The sequence below is a fragment of the Fukomys damarensis genome, unplaced genomic scaffold (assembly GCF_012274545.1).
Source record: "Fukomys damarensis isolate Sample0158 unplaced genomic scaffold, DMR_v1.0_HiC HiC_scaffold_36, whole genome shotgun sequence".
Taxonomy (NCBI): domain Eukaryota; kingdom Metazoa; phylum Chordata; class Mammalia; order Rodentia; family Bathyergidae; genus Fukomys; species Fukomys damarensis.
This window is the reverse complement of record NW_022900948.1, coordinates 31,098,994-31,116,077: the sequence shown is the minus strand read 5'-3', so window position 1 is coordinate 31,116,077 and position 17,084 is coordinate 31,098,994. Positions and strand designations below refer to the sequence as shown.

The following is a 17,084-nucleotide window of genomic DNA, read 5'->3' as shown; positions in this document are numbered from 1 at the left end:
TTTTTTTTTTTTTTTTTTTTTTGGTACCAGGGATCAAACTCAGGACCTTGTACTTGCAAGGCAGGCGGTGGAACCACTGAGCTAAATAGCTAAATCCCATAAAGAAATGGTTCTTTATGATGAGACCCCACTAGAGAAGCAGCTCCCCAAGTGTGACTTGTGGAGTAGAATTCTCATGCGATGTAAATACGGTGTATAGACCAATGAGTTTGGGAAACACTTGACACTATTCTGTTCTTGGAAATTCATAGCTCTGTCCATTCAAAAAGTAGCTGCAAGGGCTGACAACGCAATAGAGAGCAACATAAGCAAGATCCTTTTATTCAAAGAGCTTACATTAGTGTGAAGTGTACTAGTCCACATGGGCTGCTGTAACAAAATGTCGTGAACTAGGTGGCTTAAACAAAATAGAAACCCATTTCTCATGGCCTGGAGCCTGGAGTCTGTGAAGTCTAAGAATAAAATGCTAGTCAATTTGGTGTCTGAGGAAGTCGCTTCCTACAGATGTGTCCTCACATGGTAAAAGAAATGAGGGGCTCTGTGGTGCTTCTGTTATAAGGACACTAATCCTATATCCCTCATAACCCAATTACTTCCCAAAGAGCCCAGAGGCTAATATTATCATGTTGGTAATTAGGTTTAAACATAGGAATTTTGGAGGCATACATATAATCAAACCAAAATATGGAGGGAGGGTGGTAAACAGTAAAAAGAACTGAATAAACGTATACTATTTCAGTGGTGATATTTGCTTAAAAAAGTGAACTAAATTAGAACTAAATCGTCATAGACAATTGAATATCATATTGAATATTAAATGAGAAATATAACTAATTTCAAAAATTGTTTCAAAATGTCAGTAATTTAAAGAGCAAAATAAAAGACCAATGATCAGAAACAGGGAAGTGGACTTTGTGGAGGAGAGAAGGGGATCTGGGAATGGGGGAGACAGAAGGGCAAGGAAGGGAAGGGGAAGTGAAAATGATTAAAATGTGACACGTAGCGCCCCAATCGCTAATTATTATATACCAGGAACATATATACGAATAAAAAAGAAATAAACAGAACAAGGCGAGGGAACAGACTGTGGCTGGTGGCGAGAAAGGTGCTCTTTCAGACAGGATGGTGAGACATGGAGGTATCTTTATGGGAAACTAGCTCTGCAAGTACTTGCTGGGAGTTTGGATGCTATCCTGTTGGTGAGAAGCCAGTGGAAGGTTTGGGGGAGTAGACTGCATGATCTGAGAAATCCTACAGCCATCAATTTTTCTCAGCTTCAGTGAACCCAATACCTGTGTACGGATCGCAGCTAAACTTCTCCAGGGGACATTTGCCCCAAAACATCTTGGAACAAGATAGTCTGGCGAAAGTCCACATGAAGTCCTAGGCTTTGCTGATTTTCAAGGGACTGTAAATTTGCTTTTATTCTTCTGAATTTATGGTAAAAAGCCAAAGGAACTGCTTGGGCCAAAACAGGCATGCCCAAGGCAGTAAAACCTAACTCCAGAGGTAGAGACATGCAGGATGTCATCCTAATTAACAACTTTTTTTGCTATGATAATCAATAAATATGGCCAGATCTCAGTAGGTGCTGGAACCCCCTCTAGGCCAAAGAAAAATTGCCAACATCTACCAGAAGCTAATAAACATTTGCAAGCTGCACACCTTGGCTTAAGTGTTCTACAAAGAGGAAATGTATAAAACTTAAGATCCAGCCAGGGGAGAGTAGAAAGACAGAGGTCAAATATTTTGGTTCTTACACATGAACAGCCACAAGAGAGCTGCTAGAGGCCTAGGAAATAGATAAAGGTAGCCTCGAGGACTCTAGTCTTTCTCTTTATGGGCCAGTGCAAATTTATTTTTTTTAATTAATTAAGTTTATTGATACAATTTAGTTATATATGATTAGATTCATCATAGGGAATTTGTACCTGTACATGATATATATTTTTGTTTTGTTTTGTTCTGGTTTGGTTTTGGTTTTCTAAGACAGGATCTCACTACGTAGTTGAGCTGACCTGAAATTTATTATGTAGCCTAGGCTGGTCTCAAACTCACAGCCATCCTGCCTCAGCCTCCCAAGTGCTGGGATTACAGGTGTGTGCCACCATGCCCTGCTTGTACATGATATATCTTAATTCTTCCTTTTATCCCCATTCCTCTCTGCCACCTCGAACCCCTCCTCCCCTCCTTATTTGCAAAAGCTTTGTTTCCATGTTATCCTTCTTTTCTCATTTTTTTATTTTCCCTTCTTTCCTTTTCCCTTCCTTCCTCCCTAGTTCCCCTTCACATTTGAACATTTCTTCCTATTTCACAATATCTAATATACATTTTAGTCCTTATTTACACTTTCTGTTTCTTATACCACAGAAACAGTGAGGTATTTACACATGTGTGCCTAATTTATTGCACTTAAGAGTGTGGTTTCAAGGTACACCCATTTACCTAGAAATGTCTCCTGTTTATCCTTTTTATGGTAGAGTAGTACTCCATTGTATTAAAAAAAATCTTTATCCATTCATCTGTTGATGGGCATTTGGGCTGTTTCCAAGATTTAGCTGTTACAAACTGTGCTGCTATAAACATGAGTAAGCATATATCACAGTGGTATGATGCTTTTAATTCTTTTGGGAAGAAGAGGAATAGCTGGGTCAAAGGGAACCTGCAGTCCTCATTTGTTGAGAAATCTCCATACTGATTTCTACAGTGGTTGCACCAGTCTACATTCCCACCAACAATGGAGAAGGGTTCCTTTTCCCCCACAACCCCACCAGAATTTGTTCTTGGTTGATTTCTTGATGATAGTCATTCTTTCTGGAGTAACATGGAATCTTAGTGTTGTTTTAATTTGTGTCTCTCAAATGATCATTGATGTTGTACATTTTTTTCTACACTTATTTGCCATTTGTACTTCTTCATCTCAGAAGTATGTATTAATCTCAGATGCCCATTTTTGGATTGGAACTTTAAATTTGAGGAGTCTGATTTTTTTCAGTTCTTTATATATTCGAGATATCAGTCTTTTGTCTGAGGAACAGCTGGCAAAATTTTTTCCCACTTGGTGGACTGTGCCTTCACTCTGTTGGTGATTCCTTTTGTTATGCAAAAGCTTTTGATAAGATGAGATCCCAGTTGATTCTTTGTGATAATTCCCATATGATTGAGGTTTTGTTCATAAAGCCTTTGCCTACACCTAGTCTTCAAGAATTCTACTTATTCTCTCTTTCAGCAGATTTTGTGTTTCTGTTTTAATATTTAGGTGTTTGATCTATTTTGATTTTAGTGCACGATGAGAGACATGAGTCTATTTTTAACCTTTGGCATGTGGAAAGCCAGTTTTTCTAGCACCATTTATTAAAGAGGCTATCTTTCTTCCAGTGAAGATGTTTGGCCCTTTTGTCAAAAATAGTAAGGTGACTGAGTGTGTTTGGAGTTATTTCTGCATCTTCTAATCTGTTCCATTGATCCTCAAGTCTGTATTTCTGCTAGTACCATGCTGCTTTTATCACAGTAGCTCTGCAGTATAATTTCAAGTCAAGGATTGTAATACCCTTTGACTTGCCTTTGGAGGCAGTGTAAATTTAAATTTTCACCTAACATAAACTGAAAGAAGCTGCTTAAAGTGTCAGCCCTCTGTAGCTCATTGTCCATGAAATTATACATTTGAGAGCCACAAATCAGGATTCAAAATCTAGTTCTGTCTCTTAAGCCAGCTGTTGATCTTGCCTGAGTTCCAAATTAATTTCCAAATTGGCATAGTAGTACCTGTCCCACTAGGTTATCTCACCATGACGAAAGACAAGAAACATGATAACATGTATAAAAAAACATTTAGCATAAGGTTTGGTGTAAAATAAATATGTAGCAGGCACTCAACAACATGTTAGTTTCATGTTAATTTGCTTCCTATCCAGTTTGATCTACATTTGGTTTTATAATAGTAGATGTCATTATTGAATAACTACAATATTCCACTAAGGGTCAGCAAACTATAAAATAAGTGTTTTTATTAATACAGCCCCGCTCATTCTTTGTATATCACCTACAGCTACACCAAAATTTAATAGTTGGAAAAGTGATATTCTGACTTCAAAGTTTAACATATTCACTTTATGGTAAGTAACCATTGTTGATCCCTGCCAGTGGGCATGGTGAATTTTTGTACATAATTTCCAGTCACCATAATCTAGCTAGGTTTATATTATTAGATATTCATACATGTAAAGACATTGAAGCAGAAATAAAGATTCATCCAGCAAGTCCACCTCCTCCAAAAACATAGTGCCAAATCCTATACCTGCAGGAACATAAAGAATGATAAAAGAATTACTCATTTGTATGAGTCATTCTGTATTTGCTGTGGCTTCTGATTTTTATCTCTTTGGCTAAATCTCTTGACTTTCCTGCCATATTATATTGTATTAAATGATCCTATCTAGAAGAAACTTTCCCCATCTTCTTTGCTTATTTGTTTATATAATTCCATCCTCTTGGAAATGAATGATGTAATTTGCAAAACTTTCTAAAATACTCTCATGCCTTGACTGATCTTCTGCAAACCATCTTTTTTAATGGATAGTACATAGTGTGAGACCTAATATTCCATATATGAGAGAGTTTAAAACTCCCCATTTGGATACTTCTCATTTTGTCTTCCTCTCATTTCTTAACCATCTCCCTGGGTCAGACTAAAGGAAAACAGACTTGTTATCCAGGGCCAGTAAAAAAATTTGTAGATATTTCAGTACACTTGGCTTTGTGCCCCCCTTCAAGTTCAAAATAATAAATAAAATCAACATGTGCATCCCAATTCCCCAACTTCACTCTCCTACATTGTTTCATTTTAGGAATTCAACAACTCTGCTTACATTAATGGTGTTGGGTTCCTCCTCTGAAATTCATTAGGTAAATATTGTTTGAACCAAATAATAATCTTCTTCACATGATAACTTGGTGTGGTAGAACGATTGGGCTTCTAACTCTGTCTCCAACAATTATTGACTGGGTAATTTATTTCCCGATTTCAGATCTGCAGTTCTTATACCAGGAAAATGGGAACTATGATTCCTAACATTTAAATAGCTTCTGTCAAGTGCTGTGATAAATGTTAACTTATTTGCCCCATTCTTAGTTTAAATTGATGCAAGCCCTCCAATCTTGGGGCTTCATACCTTATTATAGCAGTTATATCATCATTTCTATCTAATACACGAGGAAATGTGAAAGGAGAAAGGGCAAAGAATTTGTTCTATCTCAGCCCTTCCCACGTTGTGTGACTGCAGACCTGTGACGCACTTCAAGCCGAATATAACCTAGTAGGTTTGGGAAACACTCTATAAACTCTTCCTTTCTTGGAGATTTCCATGAACACAAGCACATAAAAGACCCTGGAAAATCCTGAAGCAAAGAATGCTATGTAATTTGTTTGGCTTAAAATAACATTTAGTTTAAAAATAGCATTTCCCAAACATGTTTAATTAGGAAGTCTTTTTGCCACCTCCCTTAATAGTTCTCAATATGTTATAGATTATACATGAAAATGCCGCTTAAAGTTATACAGTTAAATTAAGTCTGAGTCAATGATTAGATACATTTCTATATTCTCCTGCCCAGTCTATAAATCATAAAGAGTTTCCATTGCCAGCAGTCATGCAGGAGCCCAAACATTCAGTCCGTTTGAAGTTTGTCCTTTGAACTTTGTCATGCAAACCACCCTTTGCAATCATTAAAATGAAGCAAAGAGCTAATGGTTAGGAATGCTACCTCTGACCAGCTGGTTAGCCCACCTGAATGACATTTCTGCTCCCCTTTTCTAGCTGTGTGACCCCGAGCATGGGAGTCTCCATTTTCTCATCTATAAACTAAGAAAACTAATGAGGTAGTTCACATAAGACACATAAACCACAGATGTGTTCAGTGCCCATTATGACTGTAGCATTTAAGTGACCCTAACTTAAGAAAGAGAAAGGAAGCAATGAAAGCAAGCCTTGGTTAGGATCGTATAAATTAATGGAGTAGTAGATTTCCCTCAGAGTCCACTTTCTTCTTAACAGTCTTACATTTGGAGAGTCATATTCTATCACACATGACTGAACGTAACTCTGACAGACCTTGGTAACTGTCACTGGTCCCACCTGGCTCCTCTGACTCAGGCCTCAGTCAAACAATTCTATTCGAGTGTCAGCACATTGGGTTGGAAAAGATTTCCAAATCTTCCTGGTCCTGCTAGGCCAAATATTTGGCACACATATTCCCTACTCCCCACTCCTATGTTGAGTTGCCTCTGTAACTTGTCCTTCCTACATAAGTCTCTAATTTCTTAACCTTGGCTCACATATCTGAGAACTCACTTTCCAAGACTTGCGAAAAAGACAACTAGATTTCTTAAAATTCTAGATGAAGGATAAAAGGCCATTATTCCATTGGAAAATGAATTCAGAGCTATTTTGCAACAATTTTCCAGAATTTTATAGGAATCTATATTGTTGCCACTGGGTCAGACCTATTTTTTATTTTCCTTTCTGTCTAGGCAAGAAATTGAAAAGAAAAAGCAATGCTCTGCAATTTCATTTCAAAAATTGAAACCAGACCACACCAGGGCAGTTTGTGGTCTAAATGTATCAATGGATCTAGTCATATTTCATCTGAGCTTTTCTTAGGTATACTAAACCACAAATATGAATCTCATTATGGCATCTAGATGGAAATATTTTATGGATTAAGATTTGTGTGTTTAATTTGGTTGGTAATGGAACCTTTGTTCAAGGGTTAAGAGGTAGAAAAAGGACATAAAATGACAACAGTGCTTCAGCCAAACAATTTAAGAAAGACTCAGAATTTGGGGGATTTTTGAGTTTTGTACCTAATACTGGCCATTTGCCTTTGGTCTAAAGAGAAATATAAACTTAAGTTCAACAGAAATAATGTCAAATTAACAATAGGCCATGGGTCGATGGAATAAAATAGACCCTAGAATTTTGCCTGAAATGTTGATGTTGTTTGCCCAAGGTCACACAATGAGTGGTGGGATGAAATGTGCTTCTATTCCTCTTTCAATTGGTTGCACTTTCTATTACATGCATGCTGCCATGAGGTCCTCCAGTCTCCAGTGTCTTAGTTACTTTTCACTCAACACTGAGACAAAATACTTGACACTCAGAGTTAAAGGAGGAAAGGTTTATTTAGCTCACAGTTTTCAGAGGTTTCAGTTAATAATAGACTGGCTCCAAGGTAGGGTGATGTGGTAGGCAAACACAGGAGGAGAAACAGTTCATGGTGGGCAGAAGGTAGCAAAACAAGCAAGGGAGAAATGACCACAACTCTTTGTATCCCTTATATTATATCCAGGCTACTTAGACTGTGTTGCACTCATACCTTTAATCCTAGAACCCTTGATCCTAGCTTTGCACTATGAATTAATCCCAGCATCATGCCCTCTAGATCCAGCCACTTCTGAAAAGGCCTGACCTAAGACTGCATAAGGCTTTAGAGGGGAATTTAGACACAAACCATGTACATCTTTTTGTACAAATTTTATTTAAGTCCTAACAGTTTCAGCATTGCTGAAAAGTCCAAGTCCAAAGTTTCCTCTGAGATTAAGGAAAATTCTTAGCTGCAAGCCCCTGTACAAATGAAAAGAAAGTGAAATGGTTCCAGCATTCAATGGCACAAGATAGCCATTTCCATTCCAAAAGGTACAAATAGGGGACTGGCAAGGAATGGTAATAAAGCAAGACCAAAATCTAGGGGCACAAACATTAAATTCCACAGTTTCACTTCCAGCATCCCAGGCAATCTGTGACAAGTTGTGGACTCCAAAGAGCTTGGTTGGTTCCACTCCTATGGTACTTCTAGTGGTTGTAACTCCCACGGCTTCTTTCTTTGGCTGGATTTGCTCCCTCGTTGAAGATTTCCTTGGATGATCCATGTTCCTGATTTCTTCAAATTTCTGGGATCTCCACTGCTCCTTTTGCTTCACACCCACAGCTTCACACACTGCTCGAGGCACACTATCTTGGCCTTCTAGGTCTTCTGAAATCTGGGTGGAAGCCTTCCTGACCCCACAACTCTTTGAATTCTGCACGTACCTAAAGACAGCACCACATGGATGATGCCAGGGTCTGCCACAGCTACAGCAGTAGACAAGCTTTCTTTTCTCTTGGCTGTAGGGGGCCACTGCCTGTAAGCCAAATCCTGAGGAACAACTTTCCTAGGCTGCCACAATTCTGGAACATGGTTCTCTGAGGCTCTATTCTCAAAGCAAAGTCTTTCACTTTTGCAATTTTGACTGCAAAGGGTGGAGTCCTGCTGGTTCTTGTAATATCCTCAGGCCATCTTTTCTATTTTCCTCTTTTGAAATACTTGGCATTTTCTTGTTAGTCTTTTCAGTGACCAGTTTTTCTTCTGTTCCATCTTTGCAGGCCACAGCTTTACTGGTGTTTTCTTTCTGATCAAACTCACAATGTTTTAAATCATTCTGCTGGGCTATTTGCTCTTGATTCTCAACATAAATCTTGCTAAAAGCCTTCAACAGTAGCCATGACACCATTTCAACATTAGACTGCCTTGAAATTTCTTCTGTAAGATTAATTAGCCTGCCACCCTTAATCTCAGTCTCAGGAAAAGTCTCTGAACATGAGCAAAATGCAAACTTTCTGCCAAGCCATAACGCACATCATCTGGAGTCCAACAGCCAATGTAGTCCTTCTTCCCAGCAGGAATCTCCAGAGCCTGGTCTTCACCAGCAGGATTTCTGTCAGATTTCTGATCCTCTGATCTCTGACCAGAATTTCCCATCAAGTACAGCTTCAGCCATTACAGCTCTACTTTTTCAGCTGACATCTTCAAACCTTCCCTAATTATTTCCATTCCCACAAGCCGGTTTCAAAGGTTTTTGAGCCACATGGCCAAGTAGTGTCACAGAAACGACCCCACTTCCCTGGTACCAAATTTAGTCTTAGTTGCTTTTTGCACTGCTGAGACAAACTATCTAACACCTGAAGTTAAAGAAGGAAAGGTTTGTTTAGCTCACAGTTTGTAGAGGGTTCAGTCTATAATTGGGTGGCTTCAATAGAGTGCTATGGCAGAGGAATGTCACAGAAGAGAAAAATGTTAATGGTGGACAGCAGGTACCAAAATAAGCCAGGGAGGAATAACCACAGCTCTTTGTATCACATATATCTTATCCAGGCTACTCAGTGTGGGTAACATTCGCATCCTTAGTCCTAGTGCCTTGGTCCTAGCAGTGCACCATGAATCAACTCCAGGATCACACAAACTAGGTCCAGCCGCCTCTAAAAAGTCCCACTTATGACTGCATGAGGCTTTGGGGGGACATCTAGATGCAAGCTATAACATCCAGGAACTTAAATAATGAAAGTACACAATTCAAAAGAAGAAAGAGAATGACCTAAATTTAATGAACAATAAATAGTGCAATAAAGTCAGAAGGGTCGATGATTAATAAGCCAGGATGCTTCCTTCACACCAAAACCTAAAATGAGTGTCATGGTGATGTGTTACAGGTCTGGCAGGTCTACCTTCTGCTAGTGCAATTCATTCTGGTCATACAGAAAACTTGTCTGCACTCAGAGAGCACTGGGCTCTCGGGAGCCTGGGGTATTGACTGACAATTCTTTGGGAAGGAGGGAGATCTATCTTAGTCACTTTTGTTATACTTAGTGCAGCATCTGGTAAAATATTAAGCAGTTACCGAGAACCTGAATGAATAAAAATGAGTCTAATTCCAGATTTGAGGTTGTGATGAATTCTCTGATCCATCTTGAGTTAGAAGGGATCATAGAAATAACCACATTACTCACCAGGAAAGTAAGAGTATTTGTTCACTCATTCTACAAATATGACAACCTGCTATGTGTTGACTTCAAACCAAGAAATATATTGAGCTTTATTGTATTCAGTATAAATATACTATGCCTTTATTATATTTTAGACAGTGTTTGGAGTTGATATGAAGACATGAAGTCCTCAGGTATAGCCCCTGCCCTCGTGGAATTACCATCAGAATACAATCTAAAGGCAGTTTGCTGACTTAGTGTATGCAGCTAGCTGTACATAAACACAAAGTAGAATTAGCTAACTTCCAAAATGGAACTATCTTTTTCTCAGAAGGTATACAAACATAAGAAAGTCACCCAAAATCTTTTAAAAGGAATATATGGTGGAGATAATATCAGGTCAAGTATTCAGACAATTCAAAAAGAGAAAAATCAGTTTGTAGCTGAAGTGACCTGAGGAAACCTCTAATGATGGGTATTTATTTTAGTTTTACCCTGAAGGACAGATAGACTTGTCCAGACAGAGATGGTAAAGGAGCTTCCTAGAATCCTCTGAAACACCTGGGACCCTCTCCAAAAGGTAATAGAAATGATGGTGTCTCAAAGTTGTCTATCAGCTTGTCTCATCTTCACAGCAGGCAACCGGAAGTCTGTCACTTTCTAGCTCCCAGGGATTGGCAATATTCCCCCTTTCTTGGGCTTGGGAGCTATAAATATTGCAATAAAGTGAGAAGGGTTGCTGTGGATCTGTCTTGGAACCATGATGTCTTTCCTTGGTCCTCCAGCACAAGCACAAAGTCCAGCTAAGAAAGCACTCCCTTTGGACTGGTTGTGTTCAAATCCTAACTGTACAACTGAGGAATTATCTGAATTTATAGAAACTATTTAATGATTCTCCATATCCATTTCTTTATCTGCACAAGGAGGATGGAGTCTATCTCGTGTAACTATGAGAATTTGAAATTGGATATTTAAAATGGTTAACAGTATTGGGTTACAACAAACACTTATCACACAACATTTAATGATGTTGTTCTTACACTTATTATCATTGTTAGTATGTCAACTTCTCCCTGATTATACAAAGTCCCTTAATCAATATTTGGCAAGTCTGCCCTTTCTCCTCCAGGAAGCCCTCTGTGAACTTTATGGCTTAGAATGGCACTGCCTTCCTCAAGTCTCTCATTCAGGCTACTAAACCTTGCTAGTTCCAGGGATCTCTGGGGAAGAGGGAATGGCTTTATATTTAGCCTCTTTTCTCTTGTCCAGCACATTGTGCAGCCCCTAGTAAATAAACAGTGATTAGCTCTGAAAGAATCTTAACATTTATATTCTTGCTACTGGCTTTGCACCACATTCTCAACTTGATAGCACTTAGAGATTCATAAAGAGTAAATCTATAATGCATGCATTTAAAAACAATTACATTTTCCTTTGGGAGGAGAGTGTGAGCCTTGTTATCATACAGAGCATGTTTACCTTCATTGTTGTGTCAGTCCTGCTTCATGGTGTGGTATATGGTAGGTAGTTAAGAAATGAGCTCTCAAAAGAAGGGTAAATGGGTGGATAAATAAAAATAAGCTTACAGGACCAAGAAGTTCAGAAATCACTTAACACCAATATTCTCTAACTTCTGATCCTGAAATTTCTCTCTGGAAACCGTTGCAATGACAGTGGGCTTTTTCTGGGGGAAAAGTGGTCTTTTTGGAAAGAGAAAAAGTCCCAAAATTCTCCTACAATTCTCTTACTTATCAGAGACTACCTTTCTCTAAACTGCTTTCTTCAAAGGACCCAAGCAGTCATGCACACCAGATGCTAAGATCCCCTTTTTCCTAGGCTAATTGTTTTGTATGCATTGTCTCATTTGATCTCATTTATTCTAACTTGCAGATGAAATAGCTTTACTACGGAGTTAACATTAATGTTACTGTTTTACAAATGAAAACATTTAGGCCTAGAGAAGGAATGTTACACATCCACATCGAGGTTACAGCTATTATGCAGTCAGTTGTAGGGAGTTACCATATATTATTTCTAAATTAATTGATTCTGGATTTTAAGTGATTGCCGACCCCATTAATACCCTAACTGGGCACCAACTAAGCACCACGCTTCCTGAAGTGATAATTGCTTCTGAGCACTGGGATCCAAGCATCCAGGGCTGGGAGAGTCTTTAGTTTTTAGTTCAAATTTTTTTGATTCTTCTACGCCCGGGTTGTGCTGACCTCACTGAGTTGTGAGAATCAGATGTCCTCAGGAAAAAAAATCCACACTTAGGGCTGTTTCCTGGCTCCTGTCTCTTCCTGACACATTCCAAGAAGGAATTTATGGATGTTGGGAAGGACAAGGGTTGAGGAATTTCAAGAACATTTAAGAATGCCCATGTAAGCAACTCCATTCTTGACAGACTGGGCACAGTAAAATTCTCTTGCCTGCAAGCCAGAAAAGAAAATTGGTATGTCTCATGTGCTGCCAAAATGATGTGGAAACAAATTCATCTGCATTTTTAATCATCATTGTCCCTCCAAACCTTGGGTATTTCACATGCATACTTCAGTCAACGAGAGGAATATATTCTGTGAGTTACTAAAAATGAAGTCACAAGTAATTCTGAAATGTGACTCTATAGCCAGTGGGATGTGTTATCATTATCTAAAAGTGAAATTGTTTATTGTTTATTCTCCAGCTGTGATGAGGGGAAAATTCAGAGACTGTTCATTCCCTTCTCTAGCAATGATCTTTGTCTTTTTTGTGCCTAAAAATAACCATTAGTTTAATCTGTGCTGCTCCAAAATGTTACCTATCAAACAGCTCACCCAGAAAGATCTCTCTCCTGTGTGCACAAATGTACCTTCTTTAATTGACCCCAACACATGCACACATTAATACTCTGTTTTGGCAGGGGTGGAGAGATGAGCCATCTCCTGCTTCTCTGGAATTTGTACATAGCAATCCTGCCCCCCGCAACTTTACTGTTCTCAACTACAGGGTAAACAGACACAAGTCTGCAGTCCTTTCTCCTTCAAGATATTTTCCAGGCCTTTCATTACTTATCACTTCCTATAAAGATAAGCATCTACCAAGGCTTTTAAAGAATCTCTGTAGAATAAATTGCTCATTCTTAAAATATAAAAGTCCTCCTAGCCAACCTTGATTGTTTATGTCTAATTTAAATCTCCCAAACTTCAATCTCAAGTCACTTTCTCTTGGTCTCAACCTCAAAGGAGACATAAACCAGCCAGTTGTCTGCATGAGAATATTTTGCATTCTTGAAAGTTATTATTTGCTCCCTGGTTTTTCCTTCTCTGGAATAAATATTTCTAGTTCTAGTAAACCGATCTTCACAAGGTTTACCTCCTCACCCATCAGTAATTTCTGTAGCTCCTCTGATCTAGATCCAAGTTGCTGCTGGGTTTGGGATAGGATTCCACCAGGATGTCATGCTCCAGTTTAAACAAAAGGAGGACATGGGTGTGGGCCCTTGCTAGATTTCATTCGTTCCCAAAAGTACAACAGAATAGCAGCTCTGGTTTAATGAGTGCCTACTATGGGCCTAACTCAGTAATGAGTGCTCTGTGTACAAGTCTCTAATCTTTAATTCCCCCATGGAATGGTTCTGATCCCTACTTTATAAATGAGGTCATGATTTAGACAGTATTAGTAGTGACAGAGCCAGTGGGTGACATTTATACCCAAGTGTGTGTAATGCTAAAGTTTAAGCATTTTTCAGAATGTAGAAGATATGATGGGTCTTCCCAAAGCACAAAATCATCTACACCTGCCCCCAGAGCACCAAGAGCCAATGGGAAATGCAGAGCACTCAAACATGACATGTCCTTCTTTCAATTTGACATGTGTCAGGGCCCACCTCTTAAATACACAGTGAGAAATCCTCACCAGACCCACACTCTGATCATTACCACCCTAAATGCACTGCCTTGAAGCCTTGACCAACAATTCTAGTGGCCTTTTAGATGGAAATCATAGTCATTTAGCAATTCACACACACACACACACACACACACACACACACACACACACACATGCGCGTCTCACAAAAGAGTTTTAGGTAAAAGTTTAAAAACACTTGAAGCTTGCCCCATGATCCTTCAAAAAATGAAGAATTTATGGGATGAAAGTAGTAAAGGACTTTCTGAGAATAATGAGAATTAAATCAGACCTTCCAATAGAGCGTACAAAAAATGTCTGTCTAGTAAACAAATGAAGAGGACTATATCAATTTGAGAGAAGAGAAAGTGTCTAATTCTCCTCTTTGTAATAGTCTTTATCCAATGGCCATACCTACATCACAGATCCACACATAATTACTTAGGAAACAAGTTTGAATGAGAACGTATCTTCAGAAAATTTTTTTTCCCTAAAAACAGAGTAGATCTTCTAAGAAAACATTACTTGAATAGTTGGTAAAATATCAGTATGAATATAATTAGTCTGTAGCAGTGTGTGTGGAGTGTTGGTAGGATATACTTTGTTAAATGCCTGGCAAGTGCTTTCTCGACCTCCAGATCCATTCTCAAGCTTACTAAAGAGTTCCTCTGTTCAGTTTTTCCTGCCCTGGTCCCTCTCTGAGTTTTTCAGAGGCTTTCTGCTGTCATGAAGGAGGTAGTCATCAATGCATTCTACCACTGGGGTAAGATGTTCCTGGGGGAAAAGTTGGAAAACTTCTTATAGGATGAGCAATCCGAAGGCCACAGCTAATTGACATATATGGCTAATTTACAATGTGCAAGTGTAAGAATAGCATAGGCATAAGGAAATGCAAGTTTGTGAACTGACTCACTAAAAGCCAAATGGCTCTCCAGTTATTTTTTGAACTATATTCAAGTGTATTTACTAACTGAAGAAGCTCATGAATGGCTTCATACCATGTATAGATCACTCTCACATGTATCTAAAGTGCTATGTTAGTCAGTGTTGTATTTGTCTTTCTATCTTCACTTGGTAATTTCTCAACCTGTTTATGTACACATTCTCCTTTCCTCTCCTTTCCTCTGCTGCCTGATTGCCTATATGGTAGAACAGCCACAGTACAGATGAATAAGGCAGCACAGTCAGAACTGCTTCATGGAAACATGTTTTCTCAGTGCTATTTCCTTTCTCACTACTGAAGAAGGCTCAATTTAAATTTCATCCTTTCTCATAAGCCAGATCCTGTCATTCTTTGGACAACTCCTTTGTCTTTCAAACCCTGTAAGCAGTTAAATTCTGTACCCACAAAATAAATCCTTTGCATTCCTTCTTTCTTTGTTCCCTGCACATTAAATGGATAATTCCATTTTCTTCCTAACTGTATTATTAAATCCCTTGAGGGTAGACACTTGTTCTTACATCTCTTTCTACCATCCACAAAACTTCTGTTATGGGAGCCCCAGGAGGAACAGGAATTCTGTAAGTACTGGTTGATTAGAGGAGACATCAAAGGCCCATGGGCATCATTTCTCAGGCCTTTGTTTCTGTGAAGATCAATGTAGACAATTGGTTCAGGCTCTTCTGAATACTAGACTTTTTGAAAGTTTTGAATATAAATCAAGAGAGGAAACGGGCACAGAAAGAAAGAGAATACTATTCCATCAGTCACAAAACCAGAAAGAAGCTTGGCTGAGCTCAGGGTACATTCTAGTGTCCTTCATCTTGCCCTCAGGTTCCCCTGACAGAAAAGAACCTGTCAGATAGTGTTTGGAAGGTCAGTGTTAAATCATTGCAGCAGGTCAGTAGTAAGAGACAGGGGTTATAAACCACTGAAGGAGGTTGTAGCCTTCATGTCACTGTAATAAACCACTCAGAGGCTTGCCTGGTAAATATTGAAGAAATTATACTCTTATGTACATCACTCTTTCAACTGTTATTAGCCATTATGATCTTCACTGTACATAAAGTAAAATAAGGGCTGGGCATGATATCATAGGCCTATAATCCCAGCACTCAGGAGAGTCTGAGGCCAGAGAATCAACATGCATTAGAGGCCAGCCTAGGCTTCATAATGAGTTCAAAGACAACCTGAACTGCATAGCAAGACCTTGTCTCAAAAAAATGAAAAACGAAAAAAAGTGAAGTAGAAAAAAGGGCAAGTTACATAAATTACCCAAGGGCCCAGAGTAAGAGAGGAGAAACATTCCAATGGTCTTCACTTTCCCCAGTACTCTGTTGTCTCCTTCAATTTCCAGAAATTGAATAGTGAATAAAATAATCCCTTTAAGCCTGCAAAATTCCTATACATGCTATTTTATAGACTCACGACAGTGTATACTCAAGGAGCATCAGGACAGCTCCAAGCATAGATGATATAAAACCAAAGTTCACTTGGAATTGTAGATATCCAGTAGATTCAATGCACATTAGATATTAATGAGTTTGTTTACTTTCATTTACTTGTAGGAAAACGTTCTTTCAAGAAGATTGAAAACGACTGATTTAGATTCTATCCTGCCCTGTGCTTCTAATTTCCAAATTAGTACAAGTGCAAGAAATCCTAGAACCCTAGAAACACCTAGCCAAACCCACCTCCATCATGGGGGCCTTGACTCGCCTGTTGCCGGCAGTCTTCCTGGCATTACTTGTCCTCCCTTCTGAAAGTGGGGTCCTCAAGAAAGTCATCAGGCACAAGAGACAGAGTGGGGTGAACCTCACCCTGCCAGAGGAGAATCAGCCAGTGGTGTTTAACCATGTGTACAACATCAAGCTGCCCATGGGCTCACAGTGTTCTGTGGATCTGGAATCAGCCAGTGGGGAGAAAAACCTGGCCCCTCCATCAGAGCCCAGCGAAAGCTTCCAGGAACACACAGTGGATGGGGAAAATCAAATAGTCTTCACGCACCGCATCAACATCCCCCGCCGGGCCTGTGGCTGTGCTGCTGCTCCAGATGTCAAAGAGCTTCTGAGCAGGCTGGAGGAGCTGGAGCTCATTGTGTCCTCCCTGCGGGAGCAGTGCACCATGGGAACAGGCTGCTGTCTCCAACCTGCTGAAGGTAGGAGCTGGTAACAGTCTGGCTCTCCCTGCACAGAAGGGAGAAATGATGTGTATGGCAGGATCCATCAGTGGTTTCCAAAGTGGTTCCCAGGTGCTCAATGAAAAAAGGTTTTAAAGTCAAATAAATGTGGAGAATGTAGCCAGCTCTCTCCCATTCTTGGTTAAGTCATAATGTCAAATGTTCCTGAGAAATTTGCAAGCACCTGAGTAATATGCTTTTGAAAACCCTACTTATTTCAATAATGTTTCTGAAACTGATTTGGCCATGAAATCTATCCATTCTTCACCACAAAGCCTGT

The 17,084-nt window shown here is 39.3% G+C and overlaps 1 protein-coding gene across 8 annotated transcripts in view; it reads left to right on the top strand.

Moving 5' to 3' along the window:
• Positions 1-17,084, top strand: part of Tnc (tenascin C) — a 94,288-nt gene that overhangs the window by 9,575 nt on the left and 67,629 nt on the right. For all 8 annotated transcript variants that reach the window (XM_010639443.3, XM_010639445.2, XM_010639444.2 and 5 more), the window contains exon 2: positions 16,194-16,783. In XM_010639443.3, the coding sequence (XP_010637745.1) occupies positions 16,327-16,783 (457 nt within the window). In that variant the 5' untranslated portion in view covers positions 16,194-16,326. The remainder of the gene's footprint in view (positions 1-16,193; positions 16,784-17,084) is intronic.